The 25,098-nt window shown below is 40.2% G+C and overlaps 1 protein-coding gene across 1 annotated transcript in view; it reads right to left on the bottom strand.

Annotated features, from left to right (window-relative positions):
- The window catches only part of PTK2 (protein tyrosine kinase 2), a 143,143-nt gene that overhangs the window by 21,848 nt on the left and 96,197 nt on the right, over positions 1-25,098 (bottom strand). Inside the window, exons 14-22 of the mRNA XM_034068054.1 lie at positions 23,139-23,195; positions 20,614-20,711; positions 19,017-19,101; positions 15,367-15,467; positions 13,687-13,802; positions 11,474-11,574; positions 10,432-10,521; positions 8,926-9,130; positions 2,467-2,578 (exon numbers count right to left, since the gene is read on the bottom strand). Of these exons, the coding sequence (XP_033923945.1) occupies positions 2,467-2,578; positions 8,926-9,130; positions 10,432-10,521; positions 11,474-11,574; positions 13,687-13,802; positions 15,367-15,467; positions 19,017-19,101; positions 20,614-20,711; positions 23,139-23,195 (965 nt within the window). The remainder of the gene's footprint in view (positions 1-2,466; positions 2,579-8,925; positions 9,131-10,431; positions 10,522-11,473; positions 11,575-13,686; positions 13,803-15,366; positions 15,468-19,016; positions 19,102-20,613; positions 20,712-23,138; positions 23,196-25,098) is intronic.

Below are 25,098 nucleotides of genomic sequence, written 5' to 3'. Positions count from 1 at the left end.
CAAAAGAAGTAACGTTGGGAAATGTTGCTCTGAACAACAGACCTTCATCTTCCAAGCAGAACTGCTCTGTTATTTTGGTTGATAGTCACCTCTAAAGGTGTACATATCACAGAATCACAGAATCCCAAGGGTTGGAAGGGACCTCGAAAGATCATCTAGTCCAACCCCCCTGCAAGAGCAGGATAACCTGGAGTACATCACACAGGAACTTGTCCAGGCGGGCCTCGAGTATCTCCAATGTAGGAGACTCCACAACCCCCCTGGGCAACCTGTTCCAGTGCTCTGTCACTCTTACAGTAAAGAAGTTCTTCCTGATGTTAATATGTTTATAGATGTATTTTTTTCCTGAGTAAAAGTGCTGCTGTGTGTTTCAGGAGGAGCAAAACCATCCAAAGAGGGAAACCAGCCTCCAAACCTCACCATTCTGCAAATGGGCTCCTTCAGTCATTCTGATGACCAACACATTGCTTTGAGATTGCAGTTTTATCATCACTTCATGAAAAATGTCAGCATTCTGTACTTGGATATTTCCTGTCTTAGGTTTCTAATGGAAAGCACCATGAATACAGGCAATATCACTGTACAAACTGTGATACCTGTGAATCATTTGAGAATGCGTAGTTTAAAGCTATGAATTAACTGGTATTTAAGACCTGTAACAATCTGAAAATTGTGTAATGAATTGCTGGATTTAAAAATCAGTTGTCACCATTAGAAAATTAGATAATAACTTAAGAGATACTCAAAATCTCCTATCCATGAAACTCAGCTTGTTCAAATGACATTCGTATGTACATCCAGGTTGGACGGGGCTTGGAGCAACCTGCTCTAGTGGAAGGTGTCCTTGCCCATGGCAGGGGCTGGAAGTGGATGAGCTTTAAGTCCCTTTCAATCCAAACCATTCAGTGATGCATATTTTACACAAAAAAATATTGTATAAAAAACCTAACCAACAACTGCATTGCTCAGACAGTGAGAACATAGAAGCATAGAATAGTTAGGGTTGGAAAGGATCATCCAGTTCCAACCCCCTGCCATGGGCAGGGACACCTCACACTAAACCATGTCACTCAAGGCTCTGTCCAGCCAGGCCTTGAACACTGCCAGGGATGGAGCATTCACAACCTCCCTGGGCAACCCATTCCAGTGCCTCACCACATGTTGACCCCCTCAAAAAGATACAGTGGTAGAATTAATGTCAATCTTAACACACTGAGTTAATGTCAGTCTTAACACATCTTAACACATTGTCAAATGTCTGAATTTATACATCACACCTAAAGCTCTAAAGATAATTTCTAATATGGTATAGCTCATATATTTTATTAGTAAAAGGAGCTTATTCTTATACATATTCATATATTACGTTAGCAAAAGGTACTTACACTTATTCATATATTACATTAGTAAAAGGTACTTATTCTGTTTGGATTAGCCCCAAAGCTTCAAGAGTAAAAAAATTCTTCAAATAAGGTTGTAATAATGAAGCAGCACATTGTTTTAGTTTATGCAGTTTATCTGCTTCTGTAACTGGGAACATTATCCATTCATATATACACCAGATCGTGCTGGTTGATTCCAAATGAATAAAGAGGTTGATAGATTGCTTGCTGCTTTTAACTGAAATGAAATCAGCAATTCCACTGCCTATATTTCTTGATTGCCATAAAGCTATCAAAACACAGAACCACACTCAGAAACCTATCAGGCAACAACCTGCGGATGGGGAAACAGGGCAAAAGAAGTTGCCTTCCATAACGGTTGGGGATGTGTGCAACAGAAGATGCTACATGAGCACTACTGAAACCATTACTGGTGATCAGGATGCAGATAATATTCCACATTGCAGTGGTGACTGCATAAAATGAAATGCTTCAAAATACAGGCTCAATCCTTTAAAGTGCTAAATAATTCAGATGAGGAGACAAGTTCCTGAGAGATGAGAGCGCTCAGCAACTGGTGAGGTTAAGATTACCACAGCTGCAGAACACATCAGCGACACACAAACAGGACAGACATGTAATGAAGCAAAATTAAGTGGAAACTAAACCACAGAAGGTCTTTGGAAGCAACCCCCTAATTTTCTGCCCAGAATAAGGAAAATGAAGTTAGTTCATTTCTATTCTCTCACAGATGTGTTACAAATAAACTTCACGCTGCTCTGGAACTCGCTGCTAATGTTTCGTGAGTGCTACAAGAATGAAGAAGACAAAGCCAGGAAACAATTTTGCAGCAACTATGGTAGGCTTTTACAAGTTAAACAACAAGAAACAGACATTATATGATAATACAATATTATCACATAATATGATATCATAGCATGGATCAGTTCTAGTAACAGTTCCAGGTAGAGCTGGGTCAGTGCAGGCAAGTATTAGCAGATGATGACAAAATTTGCCATTGTTTGAATGAACCCATCAAAGGAAGCTTTGAAGGAACACACACATAACTTGCAGGCTTAGCTACCTTGGGAGGAGCTTCATCTGATCCTCCTGAGTCCCAGGATACTGTGACTTGTCGCCTGGATTCCATTCTCATTCGTTCTTCTTGCTGCAGCTTCTCTTCCTCCAGTATTGTACTAAGAAAAATGTATTACAGTTAAGTAAAACTCCAGTTCCACGTCTAAGAAACCTCTCCCCAGAGCTCTCCCATTTTCAGACTGATGAACACCATCCACCAAAGCGACTGAGCACTGAAACACAAACTTCTTTACTTGTTAACAGCTCTTTTGATGTGTAATTACAGAGAGAAACCCTCAGAGACAGTAAACCGAGCGCTCACTTGCATGAAAAGTTATTTTACACAGAAAAATGGTTCTACTGAATTGCTGCAAAGGTCCAAACCTGAAAAAGTCCTTTCCTGACACTCAAACAGAGCTTCAGATCACTGGGGTTTTGTTCTCTTTTAAGCAAAGCAGTCAACAGACCCCCCCCCCACCCCGTTTTAAATACGATGTTCTCAGCTCTTACATTTTAGCCTTAGGAACACATTCAGCACACTCATTTAGCAGAACAGAAATAGCTGACAGTATTCACTCCGCTTCTCAACATTCAGGTCAAAAGGCTCCATTTTCAACAAAGCAGAAGACAGCAGTAAAACTCGTTTGCTACTTACCACTGTTCTGACTATTAAAAAGACTGTTTGAAGTCCAACGTGATACGGCTGCCCCCACAGCCAGCCTCCTCCCAGCTCTGCTATGTGGATTATTAATGTTGGATATTTGCCATTTGAAAACTACTCAGAATGAAGCTTTGAAAAGAGGGAGCTGCAAGTCCGCTGGAGCTGCACGCTACAGGGGTAGTCTGGAGATGGGAGCAGGGAGGATTACTTACACATCGCTATCCCCCAGTGTAAAGATAATCCCAGGAAGGAGCTATTCCAGCTTCTTTATCGCTCCAGAGTTTCCAGAAACAAAGCTAGGTTCTCAGTTTATAATCTCCTGCTCAGTCTGCTAAATAACCACCCAGAATTACTCATGCAGGGGGATGAGATCAACTACAGCAATCTATTCTAATCTTGGAACTTTACTGCTTACTTCAAGAATAAATTCCTGCTTGGTTGGAGACAGGAACTTTGCTTTCCCTTACTCAGCCAAAACACCAAACTATCTATGCCACTTCTGAAAAGCAGAGAAGTCATCTTGTCTCATTGCAGCTAGAGCAAGTTTACAAGTATTGCTGCAACTTCAATCCATCATTGCTAAAGGAACACAAGAATGTGAAAGAAAAACAAAACCAGACGAGTTATTTGCAAAAGTCATCTTGATAAAACTACCAAAGAAACAAAGCTACAGGGAACTAAAGGGAGAAAATCCTCCTATTTTACCTCTTTCTTCCTCCAGAGTAAGGAAAATGCAGTTTCCTACTTGAACCCATGAAGAACTAGCAAAAAAAACACTGTTTCAAAGCTACGTCACCCTTTAGCCATCCAGCATCCATTTTTACATAGCACAAGAAATCAGTCAACGCGCATCCATAGCTATGAACCATGATTATGATCTTTCAAGGAATACCATGAGATTTAAAGAAACCCACAATAAAAGACCTCCATCCAGACACTGCAGGAATCAATCCCAGATTTCTAACAAAGCTGTTGATACAGCAGTTGCTCTCATCCGAGCAAAGGAGTGGAACAGCATTCAGCTAAAAGCAGCCAACTGTATTTAAAGATGGCTTATTGACAATCTGGGGCCATGGGTCTAACTTGCCACACTGCAGTCCTGCTTTTCCATTAAAAGGAATGTAATCTCAGTATATATCTGCCTTGCTATTGAAGCTATTTTATCTATGGTGTCAAGGTATTCAATATAACGCCATTAACTTAAATCACATCATTGGAAATGACATTTTTCTATTGAAATAACTTCTTTTTCATATTACAGGCTCAGCTTTCTGCCTTACAACTCTAATTCATCCCATCCTGCCTGTGCCACCGGGAGATCCTTTCCCCAGCAAGGAGCCTGGTCAAAGGCTCATCAGCTGCAGCCAAATTTGTACTTGGATGCCCTTGAGTACTGCTGACAAGGATACAAAATAGAAATGCCTCAGAGAAGCATTACTTGAAAAAAACACAAGGAATATAAATGACTCACAGAAACGGCTTTGTTTTTCCAAAGGGAAGACCAATCCATAGAGGCAGGAAAAGCATGCCAAGAGATATTTCTGACCTTTTCTCAGCGCAGCTGCTCCAAGTACTCTGAACAGTTTATTAGGATTTGCAGAAGGTCGGGGAAGTCAGATCTAGGCATATTTTCCCAAACTGAACATATTTTTAGCAGCAAAGAGGAGCAAGCAGATTCTATTCATGTAATGTCTCTAGTAAATCCTGCGGTAGAACAAACTTAACTCATCCTCTTGGCTTGGTTATGTCTGATGCAAAATCTCAGCTATCAGAAGTTTGTGTAAGTGATAAACTGCTTTAATTTACAAAGAATCTTTGCACTGAAATTGTCACTGAGAAGGAAACTTTTACTGAGATATTCAGGAATAGCTGAAGTACTAAAATGTACCCTTACATTTCAAAAGGCACAGCAAGACCAGTGTTTGCTGCTGGGGTGGTGCAGGAACCCACAGGAAGCACTGACCCCAAACAAGCAGCTCATTCTCTTCTCTCTGTAGTCTTCAGCCATCAGAAATGCAAAGCTGGATGCAGAGGAACAGATTTTTGAGGACTGCTTCAATTTAAAAGCACTTTCATATGGATTAGGGATTATTCCTAAAGGTCACTGGCACAGAGCAAGAGGCTAATGAAGCATTTTACAGCCTCCAACACACAGTTCAAGTATGTTGAAGTATCTTCTGACAGGATGCCATGAAAGGAGAGGACTCAAACTGCCCCCACTTTAATCAGTTTTGTTTCTTTTATTTATAAGAACATTTGAGGACCTATATCAAATGCAGTCACACAAAGGCTCAAGTCCAGTTCTCAGTTAAGTATCTGCTGTCACAAAAACAGACTTGAAAAATATGAATAGGTCTTTTTCCCCCCTTTTTATTCTTTTTAGAGCTGCATTTAATGTGATCCACAGCACTGGGATGCTCCTGTTAAAACCTGTGCTTCTTCATCAGTGACCAAGGAGCACAGTCTCAGCACAGCAATGATACCACTGCTGCTCATCTTGCTATTTTTAGGAAGATGGGTTAGTGACAGGTACCTTGAGCAAAATCCATTCAATGATGCTGTGAAAGTGTCATGCAATTCCATTAATTTGAAAGCTCAAAGTAACTTCCAATGCAAGAAAACCACAGTTTTAACAGAATCACCAACCAAAGGCACATTCAGGGCATCACAAAACAAGCACAAATCTGGGAGCTGAATTTAAAGGGAGCCAGTGAGTACATTGCTGCTACCTTAGCACACTTGCAGCATATTGAATGTAGCAAAGAATATATTACATTTAATAATACAATGATTTATGGAAAGTGTATGGTTACAGCAAGTGCATGATTATAGTATAGTGAGTGTATGATTATAGTATAGTAAGTGTATGGTCACAGTAAGTGCCAGGGAGTTATTCTGAAGGAGAATGCTGCAAAAGTGACACTGCATGACCTGGGTACACTCAATACTTTGCAAAGGGCCTTTCATATTATTTACCATGCAGTGCAAGGCTAAAAATCTCTTCCACACCACATCAAGGCAATACATGCTTCCTGATGAAAATACCCCAGATGCTAACCCTGGCCCAGTCAGTGATGGAATCACAGGAGTAGCAGAGTAACACCTCATTTAATGATCCTTTCACCCCCACAAAAAAGAAGGGTCCTAGGATAAGAGGAATCAATTTTGGAAGTCCACAATCCCCTCATTTGTTTCTGTGTTTGCTGTGAAGATTCACCCCTATCTACTCTGGACAGATTAAATGCTGTAAGATATGAGGGCTTATTACCACTCTGATAACACTATATAAATTTAACAGAAATCAGCATCTTTGCATTGCATAATCAGCTGCAAATAATGTTTGTGCAAAGCAAATGTTACCGTGGAATGGGAAAAGCAACAAATAACAAAGCACATGAAATGCTTATGTTCACATCAGTGCTACTGCAGATGCAGCAAAGAAGTTGTTTCCCAAAGCCATGGACTTTTCCTCATTAAGACAGAGGTGCTGTATCACTGGCTTCAAACAAACAACTCAAGTCTGCTCTCAGCTTGGAAAGAGTGCCCTGGATAGGATCCAGAATGAGCAGCAGCAGCAACATCACACAGACAAGGCCACCAGGGAAATGACTTGTTTTTGCAAGTTCATGGGAATTGGGAGTTTTGAAACACAATCTTTCCTGGCTGCCTCAGATTGCCTCATCATAAGGGAATTGGCAACCTTTCCAACCAGAGGCTGGCTGTTTGTGAGCAGAGCAAAGAAGCCCTAAGGACAAGCCTGCTGCCTAGCTTCCAGGATAGAAATGTCACCAGTTTGAAGTGGCAGAAAATGCTCTGCTCTGGTGAGAAGAGAGGAAAAACTGGATTTTAGGGTTGCTGTGGCCCCAGGAGAGAGGCTCTCCTCCAAATGATGCTTCAAATCTCTTAGAATGACTAGAAGAGCAAAATCCCCATTGCTGTGGTCCTTTTTTCATCTGGACTCAGAGCACAGTTTACGTTGGAAGGGATTCCTGGAGGTCTCCAGTCTCTGATCTCCTGGTCCGGTTGCTCAGAGCCTTTTCTAGTCAAGATTGGAGAGCCTGCCAGCATGGAAATTCCAGAGCCTTTCTGGGTGACCTGTATTAGAGCTTATCCACACACTGGGAAACGTTTAGGTTTGTAACCAGGCTCTGTTTGCCTTGCTGCATGTCCTGAGTGTTGGTTCTCACTCTTGGGCTGTGCATTCTGAGGAAAGCCAGGCTTTTGGGCACTAATCTGTCCAGTTTATCTGGAGACATCTTTCCAACATATTTCACCTTTTTCTTTCTCTCCCCCTCCAAGTGTTGCTACCTTTGCTCTAAGTACAGCCTACATTTATTTCACTCCCTAAACACAGTTACTTTTAGTCTGGATTTACTCATCACCTTCCCTTGCTGGTGAGATGTTTTCCCTGCCCGGGTTTACACAGCATCTTCCTAATCACACTTTTAAGGCTTCATTCTCCTCCACGCCATTCAGCTGTAAATTATCAGGTACAATCCAACTGCAAATAAAGACTCCTGTTCTTCCAGAGCCAAAGAAAACCCCAAATGAATTGTCAGTTTCCACCTATGACCCAAATCACACAACTGTGTCGTACCTTTTCCTTGCATTCCTACCCAGCCCTACCATTCCTTCCTTTGTGGTCAGCTCCACACAGGCAACAGGATATGTTATTTACCAGTAGAACTATGTCCTCCTCTAGCTATGTAATTTATTAGTCTACACAGGAGGGACAGATGGTGGAACCATATGAAACTTTAAGAAAGAGGAACAAAATGAAAGGTAGCCAAGTTATCCATCCAGCAACTCAGAAACAGCATCACAATTACATTACAATTGTCCCTTATTTTAACCACTTATGGATTATCTTGTACCATGAACATCCAGTGACAGCACAAAATGGCACTACAACAATGCCACAAAGCACAACTTTGAAACAAGATGTAAGACAGACCCAAAGAATTTAGCAATGAATTGCAACAAATCCAAGGATTTACAGTGTACAACACCTACATATTGTTTGAAGCTTATATTGACTTAGGCAAAATAGATACTGAGCACTCATATGATACCAAAAATGGTTACAAATATCAAATGTGTCTGCACATTATCTCAGTCATGTTTCAAAGTTCAAATATCACTCCCATTCTGTGGCTGGTGAAATACAGATATGGAGACGCGAATAAATCATTGCAGAATAAAGTAGGGTGTGAATTTAGACTGGCCTCAGATGTGTGTGCTCACAGTTATTCCAAGATAAACATAAGGTAGGCTATATCCTGGTTTACTAAGGACAAAAGAATTCCTAGTCAATGATGCTGCCTTTATTGCAGGCTCCACAACTGCGCAGACAGAGTTGCCACAGGGCAACCAGTGTGCTACATATGGGCTTAAAGTAACTTTCAACAGCACTTACTTGATGGTTCATTTATTTAAGAAACAATATGTTTCTCTCCCAAAATTGTCCATTGCAGGTTTGACAAGGTAGGGAATGCCTCTGAATCCTTTCTATCCCCTTCCCCAAGGACTGTAGCACACGTAGCTACTAGCATTGTAATTGCTAGCAGAATCGGGAGTTTTTCTTGGGATAGAAAGGTGATTCCTATTTCCAGTTATCTGAATTTATTGCCTAACCTAATCTCCAACAGATAAGGTCTAGATTTCCAAGAGAGTAGCAACAACCTGGCCTTCTGAAGAGAAAACTCAGTATATTATGTCTTGCATTTCCCACAGGAAGAAAGTAACAGAAGATAGAAAAGAAATACTTCTGAACAAAGAAACGACCTTTCCGAAGTATAACCCTACCTGAGTTGTGCTTTAAGTTCAGTAAACCTGGGTCGTCTGCTAGGGTCGTATGCCCAGCACTTGGTCATAAGGCTGTAGAGGGTAGGAGGGCAGTTTGGAGGCATTGGGAGCCGCTCACCGTTCTCAATTCGCCCAATCACATCATTGTTCTTCACTCCCTGGAAGGGCTTTACCCCATGCATTAGGATCTCCCACATACACACACCTGAGAAACACAACAAAAAAACACATTTTCCCCAGTATGAGCAAACAACAAAACCTGTTGCAAAGACACAAACCCCACTTTTGTACAGCCTGACAGTGGCGTTTCTACTGAAACACCTAACTGGGGAAGCAATTTGGACTTACCGGTTGGCAGCAGAGAGGAGCAATGTGCAGTGGGATTACACCCACAGCATCAACCTCAACTATTTATGAGGAAGCATGACCCACAGCTGGCTCACAGCAGGCTGGCTTCACATTTAACTACCTTCTGCCTATTGTAAATCAGAAGGGTTGCTCATATTCAAATCTACTTTTTTATGAGGTAGTAGGAGCTCTGTTTGCTTTTCCCTTTGACTAGGCTTGTTTCGACACGTAGAGCCTATTTTCCCTTTGAGGCTGTTTTAACACTGGCACTGATCCCATTTTTTTTGGTGCTGAAACTATGTAATAAACCAGTTTCTGCTGAAACTATGCTAAAAGCACAAAGGGAAACATGGTCTGCCAGCTCAGGACTGGCCAGAATGTTCCACAGGCTTCCTTCTTCCAACTCTGACTGTATGAGAGTTTTCTTCAAACTAAAATAAACTTGAAAAGTTCATTTACTGCATTAAAATTTCACTTTGTAAGAGGGTGAACTCTTACTTGACTGCCCTGCTCTTATTTAAAGTCTCCTCATCTTTGTTCCTTTACGCAGCCTGTCTCCGTTCTGTCTGTCCGGACCATCAGTCTCAACCAGTTTGAGCACAGGTGATCAGATCCATTAAAAAGCTTGCACAGTTGGGAGAAAAGATCAAAGCTTCAGGATATTCCCATTTACCCTGATTTTTATTCAGCTTCTGGTCCTATTTTGTAAGCTAGTAGGAGCTATTAAGTAGGAATCTAGCATTAAAGATCTGGGAACAGGCAGGCTGATCTATGCTTTAAGCAAGAAAGACAGGATAATCACCATGGAAGTGAAAACATAAAATAGAAACAGCACAGAACAATGGGGTAACAGAAAGAAATCAGAGGGAAAAACAGTGAAACACTCATGTCCGTTATGACTATGATCTAATTTCCTTGTACCTTCATTTCTGTCAGCTTATTACACGAGGCAAAAAGGCACATGAAACTTTATGCTTACTGAGTAGAAAAAGGAAAGAAAAACACAGAAGAGCTGGAAAATGTGCTGGAAGAACCTGGATTTTCGGAACATATGGTAAAACCAGTGCCAAGTATCTGGAAATGATTCATTTACAGCAGTTAAAATGAAACACCAAACTTCAACAGGACATGCAGGAATCCCCGCTGGTGTTCACTTACCAAACATCCACACATCGCTAGCTGAGGTAAACCGTCGGAAGTTGATTGACTCTGGAGCCATCCATTTGATAGGCAATTTTCCTTTGGAAGCTGCAGGGAAGGCAAGATAAGGCAGGTTGTTATTGCTAACAGATTTTGTTCTCAGTGCAATAATTCATAGGCAAACCCCATCTCCAATGAAGCACTTCAGCTACCAGATTTTGGACAAGAGATTTCTGCACTCTCTGACCTGCTGGTAGTCCTTGATCTAGAGCGAAGAGCAGCCTAAATATTCAGGCTGAGTTCCTTCAAGCTTTAACTTAACTCTTATTTCAACATGCAGCTACTGCAGTTAAGAAGGTGCTGGCACCAAATCTGAAGCCATCACAATATCTCATTGAGGGAACAGGTTTAAAATGACTCATAAAGGGCAGGTGGTTTGGCCTATATCAAATGATGAGGAAGCAACAAAACCTAAAATACATCCCAAACCTCCCAATGAAGCCCCCAACAATAAACCACAAAAGCACAAGTAATGATCATGTCAAAAGCATTCCCCCTGTTAGCAATTAAACCAATACAGAGCTCACAGTGATACAAGAGAAATGAAATGAGGACACGCATGGAACTGTAAAAGGACAGATACAGGATTTTTTTATGACCAAAACTAGAAACGAATTCAAGATCAGATTTATGAATACATGGTTTCATAATATATACACCATAATATACACACCATACTATACATCTCAAACAGGCTTCAAATGAGGATAAACTTCTAAAACTCATGAAGAAAGTACTGGAAGCTTAACGTTGGAAGTGGACTCTTACCTACACATGAATTTCCTACTTTTACAACTTAATCAGACCTTGTGATTCTTCTTCTTAAGCATGTATTTAGGACTTTACTGTCATCTAGTAAACTGTAGACTTCCCTTTCTATAAAAAGACAGCAGCTACACCAAGAAAATCTGGTTAATTCCTTTTGACAACAGCCTCAGTATTGTGAGAAACAATTGTGTTCCAACTGCCTGGAACAGAAGGGTCCAAAGCATCAACTTACCTTTGTAGTAAGTACTGTCTTCCATATATCTGGATAAGCCAAAGTCACCTAATTTCACACAGTCAGTGGCAGATACCAGCACATTTCTAGCAGCAATATCCCTGCCAACCAGAGGAGACATTATTTCTAGTCATTTAAAAACACAAAGTGGTGAGATATCATTTTAAATACTAAACACCAGAAGTATCAAACTCCTTTGAGAGGAGCTTATGATTTTTCTATTTATAGCGTGGGTCCACATCTATAGGAAAAGACTACAACATCCTTGCCTATTGATCCTGAGAAGACTCCAGAAATGCTGCAGTACATTCAATCCATATAAGTAGTAACTATAACCATCAGTGTCAACATCAGAAGAAGAAGTTTTATTCTTTATCTACTGAAATATCAAGAGAACAATTCTTGCAATTAGAAATGATGGACAGCAGAAAATTTGCCTCCTGACCCTGCAAAGCTAAGGACTTGGTTTAAGATCTCAATGCAGTAAGAGGCTTGCTAATATGAGGCTTAGTTTTTAGTGATGCCACAGGGATTATGAAGACAGGCACATTCCCAGGTGAGACAACCTGCCTTGTATGTGTCTGTTGAGTCTGGATTTCAGCAGGCTTGACTAAATCTTGACAGCCTTAGCTGTGAGCAGTGAAGGAAGTACAGCCAGCTGAGCAGTGGAACTGCCATTTCAGTGTGCTATGAACAAGTTGTATTTTGGAAATTTATTGCAGGAATTAAAATAAACAGCTTAGGTTGGAAAAGATCTTTAAGAACATCGAGTCCTACCATTAACCCAGCACTGACAGGTCCACCATGAAACCATGTCCCTAAGCACCACATCCACACATCTTTTTAATACCACCAGGGATGATGTCTTTACCACTGCCCTGGTCAGCCTGTTCCAACACACTTGCCTAATTTGGTGCCATCTGCAAACTGACTGATCCCCTCATCCACATCACTGATAAAGACATTAAACAGAACTGGCCCCAGTTCTGAACCCTGGGGAACACCACTTGTAACTGGGCACCACCTGGATTTAACTCCATTCACCACCACTCTTTGGGCTCAGCCATCCAGTCAGCTTTTTACCCAGTGAAGAGTACACCCATGAGCAGCCAGTTGAAATCCAAGTATCAATAACAACCTAAGAGTCTGTTATTTACAGTGTTTTAATATATATATCTATAAATACATACCTAATACATATGTGTTTGTATGTACAATATATACAACACATCTACAGACTTTGAATATAAGTATTTAAACAAAAACCAAATGCTTAAGTTCAAAATTAAACAATTCATGATAAATGGAGTGCTGTGAACTTTCAATTGCACACAGCAAGAGGCTAAAGCCAGCCTCTTCTCCATAGCAAGCTCACGTTCAAATGCAAGGGAATAAAATTCCTAGAAGGAAATTGAGGTTCAATTTTCAGTTAAGCAAGATCTTGTATTTAACAAGTATTTTGTTTTCCCTGTCCTTTACTCAGGGAACCATATGCCCCCTTTTTGCTTTGCTATACTGGGAAGGTTTCAGCTGACTCACAAAGCAACAAGTCAGCTCAAATCTGTTCTAATACCCAATCTCATCTCCGAGTCACTCCAGGAGTGGGCCAGCAGGTGTCACTCTTGAAAAGGGTGTGATTTTGGTGGCAGCATCTGAAAGAATGGCATTCCAACATGGAGACTGCCATAAACCAGGTTAAACAGACTTTAGGAGTTTCCAAGTAATGCTGCTGCACATTCATCAGTCAAAATCCAGTATCTTGGATACCATGTATTCATAGAATCATAGAATAGTTAGGGTTGGAAAGGACTTTGAGATCATCCAGTTCCAACCCCCCTGCCATGCCCAGGGACAACTCACACTAAACCATGCCACCCAAGGTTCTGTCCAACCTGCCCAGGGATGGAGCATTCACAACTTCCTTGGGAAACCCATTCCAGTGCCTCACCACCCTCATCACAGTAAAGTTTCTTCCTTATATCCATTCTAAATTTCCCCTGCTTAAGTTTGAACCCGTTACCCCTTGTCCTATCACTACAGTCCCTAACAAAGAGTCCCTCCCCAGCATCCTTATAAGCCCCCTTCACATACTGGAAGGCTGCTCTGAGGTCTCCATGCAGCATTCTCTTCTTCAGGCTGAACAGCCCCAGCTGTATTCCCTAAAATCCCAATCAATTCCATACACACATACATATATAAGTATGAAATCTTACCTATGTACAAATCTTTTGCTCTCTAAGTAGGCAAGTGCTGTGCTAAGCTGGTACGCGTAGAGTATCAGAGAGGCCAGATCCAAGCTGTATTTTCTTACTTGCAAAAACGATCTCAACTTTTTGCACAAAGAAGGAAGAAAGAGAAAGAAATTAGGACAAAAAAAACAACCAACCCATGGATTTGAACGAGGCATATCTCAAACTGTAAAGTTTACATGAGCATCAGTGGCAATGCCTTCCCTTAAGACTGGATAAGAAACAAAATCCCTTGGCATGAAGCAATTTGCCTCTGGGTGAAACTCAAGCAGATTCTTCTACGTGAAAATTGTTAGCCAAACCAAACAATACCATTGTGCACTGCCTTCAGGCTCCTTCTGAGAGTAAAATGCTGCTGCTGCCCTTCCACAGAGTAAAGCTCTGCTGGACCTTTTATGCACTCTTTCCTTGGGAACTGTGCATGCTTCTGGCTGAAATGATTTCAGACCAGACCAGTACATTGCCAATCTGAATACTGATTCATAGAATCACAGAATGGTTTGGGTTGTAAAGGACCTTAAGATCATTCAGTTCCAACACCTCACACTAAATCACTGGATTTAGCTCAGAGATAGCCAATATCAATGCAGAATATTTATAAGCTGTATTCCCAGTATAAGGTAGGCAGGACCTAACGGAAGGTGGCATTAGAGTCTATAAATTAAAACAAGGCTTTAAAAAGTGATTTGGGCACTGGAAAGGAAAGGATTTCTTGAAAGGAAATGACTTCAAAACAGGTTTTTCTGCCCAGGTTGGGTTTTTTTTTGGGCAATGCAGTTTGATAACTGCAATGACTAATGTATAATGCAGTAAGAAATGTCACTTCAGATCATGTTTTCAGAAACACGTGGCTCAAAGAAAACAAAACAGGTGTCAAAACTGAGACCCAGCTTTGTTTAAGCCATTCATCCAAACGACAATAATTATAGAATCATAGAATGGTTTGGGTTGGAAAGGACCTTAAGATCATCCAGTTCCAACCCCCTGCCATGGGCAGGGACACCTCACACCAGACCATGTCACCCAAGGCTTTGTCCAACCTGGCCTTGAACACTGCCAGGGATGAAGCATTTACTACTTCTCTGGGCTGTCTGTGCCAGTGCCTCATCACCCTCACAGTAAAGAACTTCTTCCTTATATCTAACCTGAACTTCCCCTGTTTCGGTTTAAATCCATTGCCCCTTGTCCTATCACTATCTTGTCTAGGGCCTCTGCTGCAGAAATTGTACAGGAAAAAAAAGCAGCAAGAAATTCAGTGTTCCAAGGTAAAAAGCATTGTTACTCAGGAAGAATAAAGGATGCAGCATAATTTCTCTTCTAGAAGGTATGTTTAAAAATGCTGTTTAAACGATACTGCATTATCATCATCTTGACACAGGTCATGCTCTCACTGTGGAACAGCAACTGAGTTCTCTGAAAACCATGAGTATATCACTTTGGTATGAGCTGATGCAGTTCTCTCAGTGGAGGAGTTGGGTCAAATGCTGCCACTCCTGTTTCTGAGTCTGTAAGTCTACAAACAAGTACGATATCATGTTTGAGGAGAGTGCCTTTGTGTTAGTGCCTTGAAGTGATCCTCTCGGTCTCTGGTAAAAGTATCTGTGAGCTAAAAGAAGACTGAAGTTGCACAAGGACTTTTCATACCTCTCCAAGTGTACAGAGCTCCATGATTATCCACACTGGGTTTTCTGTAATAACTCCAATGAGCTTCACAATGTGAGGATGATCAAACTGACGCATTGTTACTAAAGGAAAAAGAAGTAAGTTAGTATGTTACAGAAAACCTCTTTTTTTCCCTTAAACAAAAATAATCAGTTAAGAAGCATTTAGTTTATCACCAGAAAATACAGCCACAGTTCTGCAAAACTGCTGCAAGCAATAATATCTGGTCTGTGGGCAGCAGAAAACACTGCCTGCTTTAGCAGTACTGTCCTCCTGCTGTGGAAGGTGCAAGTCAAGTTAGGCTCTCGTTCTGCCCTGCTATTAATCCAGTGTATGATCAATTAACCTGTGCCCTTTCTACTGAATCATACAATAGAACATAGAATAGTTTGTGTTGGAAGGGTCATAGAATCACAGAATAGTTTGGGTCAGAAAGGACCTTGAGATTGCCCAGTTCCAATCCCCTGCCATGGGCAGGGACACCTCACACTAAACCATTGCACCCAAGGCTTCATCCAACCTGGCCTTGAACACTGCCAGGAATGGAGCATTCACAACCTCCCTGGGCAACCCATTCCAGTGCCTCACCACCCTCACAGTAAAGAATTTCTTCCTTATATCCAATCTAAACTTCCCCTGTTTAAGCTTTAAGCTGCTACCCCTTGTCCTATCATTACAAACCCGAATGAAGAGTCCCTTCCCAGCATCCTTACATGTCCTTCAAAACTCATCTAGTCCAACCCTCTGCCATGAGCAGGGGCATCTTCAACTAGATCAGATGGCCCAGATCCACATCCAGCCTGGCCCTGAATGTCTCCAGGGATGGTGCACCCACCACATGTCAGAGCAACATGAATCAGTATTTTACCACCCTCATTGGAAAGAATTTCTTCCTCATGCCCTTGATAAACATCCTTAATTTAATCTTGAAGTAGGACCTCTTTTACATTTACAGCTCAGAGTATCAACAGAAATACGTAACTGGAATGTCTGCTCCAGTTCACCTAAAATTAGGCAAGAATAGAAAATCTTCTGGCTTTTAATTAGCCACAAGCTAAAACCATCAGGTGCTTCTGGATTCCTATTCCAATGAGCTCTGAATTCTACTTCTGTACACTGGTACACAGCAGCTGGATAACCAACACATCTTGTGACACCACAAATCCCAAGGAAAACCCTTTGACAATGCTGTTTGTAAGACCTAATGCTATAAAAATTTTATAACATTTTCCTGCAAAGAAATGTATATGGATAAACTTGACATATTCTTTAAAATATTAATGGGTTATGAATAATGCAGAAAAAACCACAGTAAAACAAACATCCCTATCAATAGCATAGCTTAATGCATTAATAAAAAGGAATAAATAATGTGAGATGTCAAACAGGCAGTAACAACTGCTGAAATACTACACAGAATGGAAGCTAGATACCTAAATTGTTCAATTCCCCTCTTCCCCTTGGAAGTCAATGGAGTTTCAGGGAAGGAAGCTATTTCACACCTCAGAAAAAGTATGCATTGCTAAACTAGTTCATATAAACCCAATGTTAGTATTCAAATCTCAGGAAATAAAGTACACATTCCAAACATTCTAATTATTCAGTTTTAGGATTCTCTTATGCTAAATTCAATCTGCTTTATAATGTTTTATAACATGCAAATGTTGCTTTATTGATGTAAAAATGAAGCAGAATTAGAGTTTTAATGATTAAAGCAATGGAAAGGCAAATAGCATGAACAGTTTTATATCATATTGTTTTGCCAGTTCTAAATATGAAACACTCCACTGTTGCAACGTACTTCCTAGAAATGAATTTAATCCATGTTAACTAACAAACTCACACATTCAGAAAGGCAGTCATTGTATCATTTTCCCATCTAGTTTCTAGAGGAAAGCAGAATGAACTACTTATAGAAAGGAGTAGAAAGGAATTTACCAAAAAGCCAGTGAAGATCAATACAGATCTCCCCAAACTAGGTGGATTGTATTTTAGCATATACAAATGTATTAATAGTCACACACTGCTACATAAAAGCAGAGAGGAATGAAAAGACAGGTAATGCATGTAAAAACATCTTTCACCTACTGTTCACTCTGAGGTACTCCTCCTTGCAAGAATCAATATTACATATTTTCAGCACTGCAAACTTCACCATAAGCAAAAAACAAAACTCCCAAAATAGTATTTTAATATTAAAATATTAGGAAATAAATTTCTTAATTCAGTGAAATAACAAAATCTGCCTCTCTGGATAATGGGATTTGGGCCTTTTGAGGTGTACTCTTAAAACCGAGGAGGCAGCATTCTTTTGAGAGGCTGCAGTGTGAACACAAACAAGAGGAAGGTAACAGAGGGGAATTAGAATTAAAAACAGGAAAGAAGTGGCAAAACTATTTAATCAGAATTGAAAAGCCCCATTTATCTGTCTACTACGTTGCCATTTCCTAATCTGTCAAGCTCAAAGCATAATAAAGGAGCGTTCAATGAGCAATTATTTTCTACATTGTGAAGAGACAGCAGCCTACCTTTGGCTGCTGAGTTATTACTATAAGCAATGGTATTTACTTTTCCAACAGCCAGAAACATAATGGGAAAAATTATAGTAATTTAAAGAAAAATCTGACATCCAAAAATAAGAAGCTGTTAGGTAGGAACACAGATTTTCTGAACAATTAGGAAAACATCCTGGAACAAAGGAACAGTGAATAGAAGTATATTGTAATATCTGGCCATAACAAAGTAATTTATGGATATAATATAATCATAGAACAGTTAGGGTTGGAAAGGACCTTAAGGTCATCCAGTTCCAACCCCCCTGCCATGCCCAGGGACACCTCACACTAAACCATGGCACCCAATGCTCTGTCCAACCTGGCCTTGAACACTGCCAGGGATGGAGCATTCACAGCTTCCCTGGGCAACCCATTCCAGTGCCTCACCACCCTCACAGTAAAGAACTTCTTCCTTATATTCAGTCTAAAATAGTTCTACAAGGTTTATAGCAACACAACAGCAGAGGATAACAGGCGAGAATTAAGACCTGAATTTGTATCTCAATTTGCTTGCAAGACCAAACAGTAGAGAACAGTGAACTACAACACTTACAGAAGTTTTCTGTTAGTATTCATCGCCACAAAAAGCCTCCCTCCCTGTATGACATGTATCACTGGGGGAATGCAGTATTTGTGGGCAATGATTTAGAAAATGGGTTTATTCAATCATAATTGTTCATTCTGAATTTTCAAAACTCTTTCAAACTCTTAAACATAACAATTTTAGCAACTTTGTTAACAAAGACAACCACCTGACCTTTGCAAGTCAGACACTGGGAAAGGTGCTATGTGAATTCAAGAAGGAAGAAAATGGAAGATCAGAGCTCTAATATTCCCACACTGGATCTGAAGCCTTACAGGAGTCTGACATCACTGTTAAGGCAGAAAATCAAACCCCATATAATTGCCTACATGGGCAAAGCAAGGCTGTACTGCACATACCGCAGGAGAGGAAAAGGTCACGCTATGTAGTAATGAAAGATTTATGTCACTATCAGAAGTTTCTGGCAGAGATACTGTGGTCTTTGCAATGGCCAGTTCTAGAAGCTACCCCAGAAGCAGTACTTTAATACTCACAGGCTTCTTGTAAGAACTTTTCTCTAACGCTGTCTGAGGTGCAGTTTTTACATGTTTTGATTGCAACGGCCATGGCAGGATTCTCCTGAAAGACACAGGTGAGCAACATGTGAAATAAACTCCACAACACACAGCCCTCCAAAAGCCAAGTCCTTTAAAATCCTAAACTGCTCAGAGAAAGGTACTATTGATGAAAACATTTTTAGTTCAGAAATAACATTTTCAAGGCTTCAATGTTAAATTATTGTTATAAACAAGACATCCACTGTGTAACATTTAAACCTAACATGCCTAGAATCAATGAATGGTTTGGGCTGGAAGGGACCTTATAGCTCTTCAAGTCCCAACCCCTGCCATGGGCAGGGACACCATTCACTAGAGCAGCTTGCTCAAAGCCCCTGTGTCCAACCTGGCCTTGAACACTGCCAGGGATGGGGCAGCCACAGCTCCTCTGGGCACCCTGTGCCAGTGCCTCAGCACCCTCACAGGGAAGAATTTCTTCCTTAATAAAAAACTTCCTTAGTAAAGGCTTTCTTTTTAAAATAAAGCTTTAAACTACGTTAAATAATTCAAAACTTATGACAAAAGAAGGGAGTTTAGCTGAACAGTATTACTGAGGATGGTAAACTCTTGATGGTATTTATCAAAAGCAGAGATGCCTAAACCCCACACTTTACTTACGCAACCAAGCAACCTGAAAAGCCAAATAAAGGACTTTTTGTGTCTCTTGCAGAGCAAAGACTAACTCTGATTTTGAAGTCAAACTACAAAGGAAAGTAAACCAAAGATTTTATGTATTAGCTTCGAAATCAGTGACATCAAAGGCTTAAACCCAAGTTAAACAGAGCACACATAGTCACAATCAGGAACAGATTTTGCCATCTGACTGTTTACTCTCTGAACACTGAAAAATGAATACACTAAGGCAGCCCAAAGGAGGACTCTCAGCTCAGGCAGCATCTTTCATCTTCTCTTGCTTTGGTGTGTTTTTCAGATACCGTTTTCCATAAGTTACACACAGCCCAGAGAAGCTTCAAGAGGTTTTCTTCCGGTAAGATCCTTTAGGTCTCTAAGTCATGCTTTGCACAGACAAGTTGGACCAGATGACCCTTGAAGTGCTTTCCAACCTGGGATTCTGTCATTCGGCACCAAATGCCAAACCTAGACCCAAGTCAGGCTCAGCACTGAACGTTCAATACGTGATTATGGCCAAAGGGACACACGCTCAGGCACACTCAAAATGAAGATGAGAGTGTAAGCTTAGGGTTAAAATGAATGACTTCCAATTCTGATTGAGGCAGTGACTTTAGTAAGGTCCTGAATAATTTACTTGGCTCTTGTGGTCCCTTTCCCTATATATAAAAAATGGGAGTATAGGAGTAGAGAAACTACTCTAGAGCTAGTTTTCTACTTATCTGAAGCATGGGAAGTATTCTCTACATGCTGATTATTCTGAAAAATAAATGACAAAATCAGTTTTTATTTGTTCTGGAATACTCAGACCAAGGCATCTGAGGAATACATTTAGTTTTTGTGTTAGTTTTTAACTAGAAAGGTTTTACAGTGGTTTCTCTTTTATTTCAGAAGGGAGGCTTACCGGGCTCATGTAAACTCCTTGGTGTACATCTCCAAATTGTCCTTCGCCAATGCAGCGCCCCAGCTCAATTCTCTCCCTTTGAATTTCATAATCTCTGGCTATAGGAATATAATGCACTTCAGATATTAAATTTCTGATGAAGGGCAAAGAAATAACCCACAAGACACAAAACGCAAAGTCAGGCACTCCAAAGTCTCACATATGAATGACTAAGATTAACAGTTGCTGCACACCAACCTATACAAATGCTGTATACACAGTGGAAACCTCTTAAACCAATGTTTGAATCAAAGCAATGAGGCAGGAATTGTGAAATCTAATTTGCTAAATGAACTACTATGCATTATTTATTTCAATGCAATGGAGGTAATTGAACCCTTCTTAATTATAGCCAGTAAATGACAAAGAGGACAGCCTAGGGCAACAGCAATGATATCAAATACAGCCTTAGCACACATGGCTTGAGATGTTTAAGAGGACTCCACTATGTGGTATTTTAGATCTTGGAACCATCAAATGAGCCTAGAGAACTTTTAAAGAGGTAACTGCATGAAAATAGAGAAACAAGAGCATGGCAAATAAAGATCAAATGAAAGAGCAGAATTTTGAGTGCATCAGTGTGTAACAGAAGTAAAATTGATGCGTTTGGTAGATTTAAGCAATTTTGTTAACTCTGTGGTTTAACAGACTGAGAACATTAATGATAAAAATGGCTCAGTGCTTCAGCAAAACATTGAATCAATTGCAATTGAATTACTTCAGTTGCAATTTCATTTCTAGCAGACATGGAAAACTAGGTCAGGACTGGCAGAAAAGCACATACAGGATATGTTTTCACCTCTCCTTGTAGTAGTCAGAGACAAAAAACACAACCAACCAGCTTAGGACTTTGTGACTGATAATTTGGCTTCATTTACACCAAAGAAATAACGTTATCTAGAGCTGGGTAACAAACAAATGCCCTTTTCACTTCTTTTTTTAAGTACTGCATTTTCCTCTTTAAAATCCCAAAGCTAACTGGTTTAACTATAAAACAGGTTTACTAAATGAAAGTGAAGAGTAAACTTAAAAATCCACATCATTCCAAACTGCAAGCATACAGGAATGGGTAAAGGGGCTCCTGTTACCTTCATCTATTCCATAGCTTTCTGCAGTGCAATTAAGAGAAAAATCAAACGCTTACTTAAATATAGCTTCTTGTAATCAAGACAAGGACAAACAGTTTTCAACAATATTAGTTTTAAATGAAGAAATATACTGATGCAATTTTAAGTTTACATTAGCAGAAGTCACAGGTCTTGTGATCATCACTGACTCAGGCCTTTGAGAGCTGAACACTTGAGTCCACTTCAGTCCAGCAAAGCACTTAATGAATTTCACTTCAACAGCCCATCTCATGGGTTTTGAATTGAAGGCAAACTTAAGTGGTCAGCATCATCCAGGGCTGGGCCCACAAGTAATTACTCCCATGAGGATTCAAATGAGTAGGAAAAACCCACCCAAGCCCACACTAAGTTAAAACGCTAACAAAAAACAAAGGATATAATTTAACACAATACTTTTGGATCTTGCAATTACTTTAGTAGACCCATGTAGTGACTTACTGCAAGGCATTCAGAACATATTGCTTACTTCTGGAAAACATATATCCTTGCTTTTCAAATCTTTATGTTCAAATATATATGTTTTTCTAAACATATATCCTTACTTTTCAAGCATTTGCCACAGTAGTGGAAACGATGCTGCAAACACTGGTGTGATCATGAAACACTCCTGCCACATGGTGAACTCCAGAAACCCTCTCAGACACCCATGGCTCTTCAGCAGAACAGGGTACCAGTTTAGCACCATCCTTCCCTCTTAACTAAGCAAACCCAGCGTTTCTGAGGGTCTGGGTATCAAGGGATTGTCTACTTCTAGAGCAATCCTTGGTTGCCAAAACATAGCTGCATTTTCACATATACAACTTTGAAACCACAATACTACATTGAATGAGTTAGCTGTGACAGTTTGAGTTGATTTAATTCAAATATGCCACAAGACAAAGTCCTTGTGGTGGCTAAAGCCTCATTGTTGTGGCTTCAAAGATGAAGACAGAAGAACTCTGAATTGTTACTTTTCTTCCTCAAGTCTTCCATCTTTAACATGTGGTACAGTTGACTTTACCACGGAGCAGCAAGTCTGTCACAGAGCAAGGGTGACAGATGCTTAGACAGCAACACACAGAAGCTCTCCAAATTGTTTGCTCTTACCCCAGAAACCTCATCCATTCTTTTTTAAGTGTTTTGTTTGCCATCACAATAAAATAAAAATCTACATTTTGAGAAACAAAAGTCACCAACAGCAGCAAACCAGAAGTTGGTTTTCTTCGCTTCAAAACCTGAACTTGAAAAACACCAAATCTGAGCTTTCAAAACATCATAAGGAACATTTTCTTTACACATGTATGAAATATAAGATTCAGTCCCTGCTAAAGCAAAGAAGCTTTTGGATAGAGAAGTTCCCAAGGGGAGCACCATACTTACTTGACGGCATTGTATAAGTATCTTCTTCATCTATAATCTCTGCATAGTCATCTGTCTCTGTAAAGGGAGGAATTGAAGAGTTTCGGGAAAAGCAGATGAAAACACCTCCAGAACAACATTTCCCATTTATCAATAGGTCACAACCCCCAATTTCACATTGCTGGGACGCATTTACAATAGCATGAATAAAACTGGCTCATGCATAATTTATGGTATGATAATGACCTCGGTGCCAATTATACAACATCACATTGATGCATTCAGCAAGGAATAAAAGGAAGAGGCATTTGTATTCAAAAAAGTTCAGGTTTGCAACTGAAAATTGTCTAAACGTTGACTTCAAATCTTTATAAAAGCAAATTCCATTGCAGGAAGGACAAAACATTATTAATGCATTAAATTGCTTTACCTTCATTCAGTAAAAGTGTGACTCAGAGTTTGCTAGGATTATTATGTCAAACAGGCAGAAAACAGAGAGTAAAGATGTTCCAGGGCAGCATCTACCTCCTGGCAGTGTGGCAAGGTGAGTTATTTTCCACAGAGACTTTTAGAACCTACAGATCTTATAAGTCACATTCTCCCCTTACATCCATTTCTCTTGCATTAGCCTCAATTGTTGCTGTTTAGTGGAAATTCAGCACCGGTTCTGTCATCAAGAATCAACATCTCCTGCATGCTGTTTGAAAACAACCAGGTCCCAAAACTGGCAGAAAACCAGCAGTGTAATTTCTTCTTCTGTTTAAAACTTAACCTGGTCTCAAAAGGGTTTCAAATGGTGTCAAGTCACTTCAGAAAGTCCTTCTCTTGCTCTAAACAACTTGCAGTGCGTACAGGTCATTCCCTAATGGTCAGATAAATCCCTCTGGAGGTCAGAAAACCGCAAGAGTGAGATAACTTTTCACATCAGGGCTGATAAATTCTACTCATAAACTTCAAATGCATAAAGAGGTTCTCAAAATCAATTGATTTCCAATCCAACATGCGGTTTCTGTGGCTGGTTTTAGGTGACCAGATACTGGGCAACCTCTCAAAGACATGATTTACTCCCCTTTTTTCCCAATCTACCCTGGAGCATACGTATATCCCTACACCTCCCTGGTGTCATTTCTAGAGGTATGGGACAAAGCCACAGTGAGAGTGGAAAGAAGGATGGGATGATCCTTTCTGCAGCAGCCCTCAGGTCAAGCAATTTAAGGCAGCTCTGAAACCAGAGCAAGGCTCATCAATATTACACATGTACATAAACAAGAGGCTTAATTTCCTGGCAAACTGAATATTCCACTATTAGGAACCTACAGATTGCCTCTAACCTCTGACATTCACCACTTCAGTGAGTAAATGTACTTTCATGACCCCTACTTCTTACTACTTAAATAAAATGAAAGCTATTTTTCTTTCCAGCTCCTGTAGGAATTTACCATGTCTTGTACAAACAGAACCAGGAAATTCTATGGAAACTCTATGCCATTTAAGTTGTTGATAGGAAATTTCTATTTAGGACACAGCAAAGCAGTCACCTAAGGAAAACCCAGTTAAGTATGAAGACAGTGAACGATTCTAAACAGGCAGCAAATTCCACCAACCTCTTCTTTGGTTTTCTCCTCACTACATTATAAAGTGATGGTTTTGTAGAAAACAAACCCCAGTTTGATCTAAACCTCAAGCATCTGTTTGAAAGAAACCATCAGTGTGAGCCCAATGTGATGGGGATAAATCACTCAGTTTCCTTGCCATATTATGGTAAGATGGTTTTAACTTCTAAATGTGGTATACCTCAATGACTGTTACAAGCTGGTATTAAAGGCTACCAGAAAGTTCTTAATCTGTGTAAAAAAACTGAACTGAATGATATCATAAACATATTTGAGAAGAATTTAAAGTCTGGAAACTAGAACTGGTGCCACACTGGTCTTTGAAAAACCCAGAGCATTTGTCACTGTAGGTTATGGACCAGTGCTTA

The sequence above is a fragment of the Melopsittacus undulatus genome, chromosome 1 (genome assembly GCF_012275295.1).
Source record: "Melopsittacus undulatus isolate bMelUnd1 chromosome 1, bMelUnd1.mat.Z, whole genome shotgun sequence".
NCBI lineage: Eukaryota > Metazoa > Chordata > Aves > Psittaciformes > Psittaculidae > Melopsittacus > Melopsittacus undulatus.
This window is presented reverse-complemented; position numbering and strand designations above follow the sequence as displayed.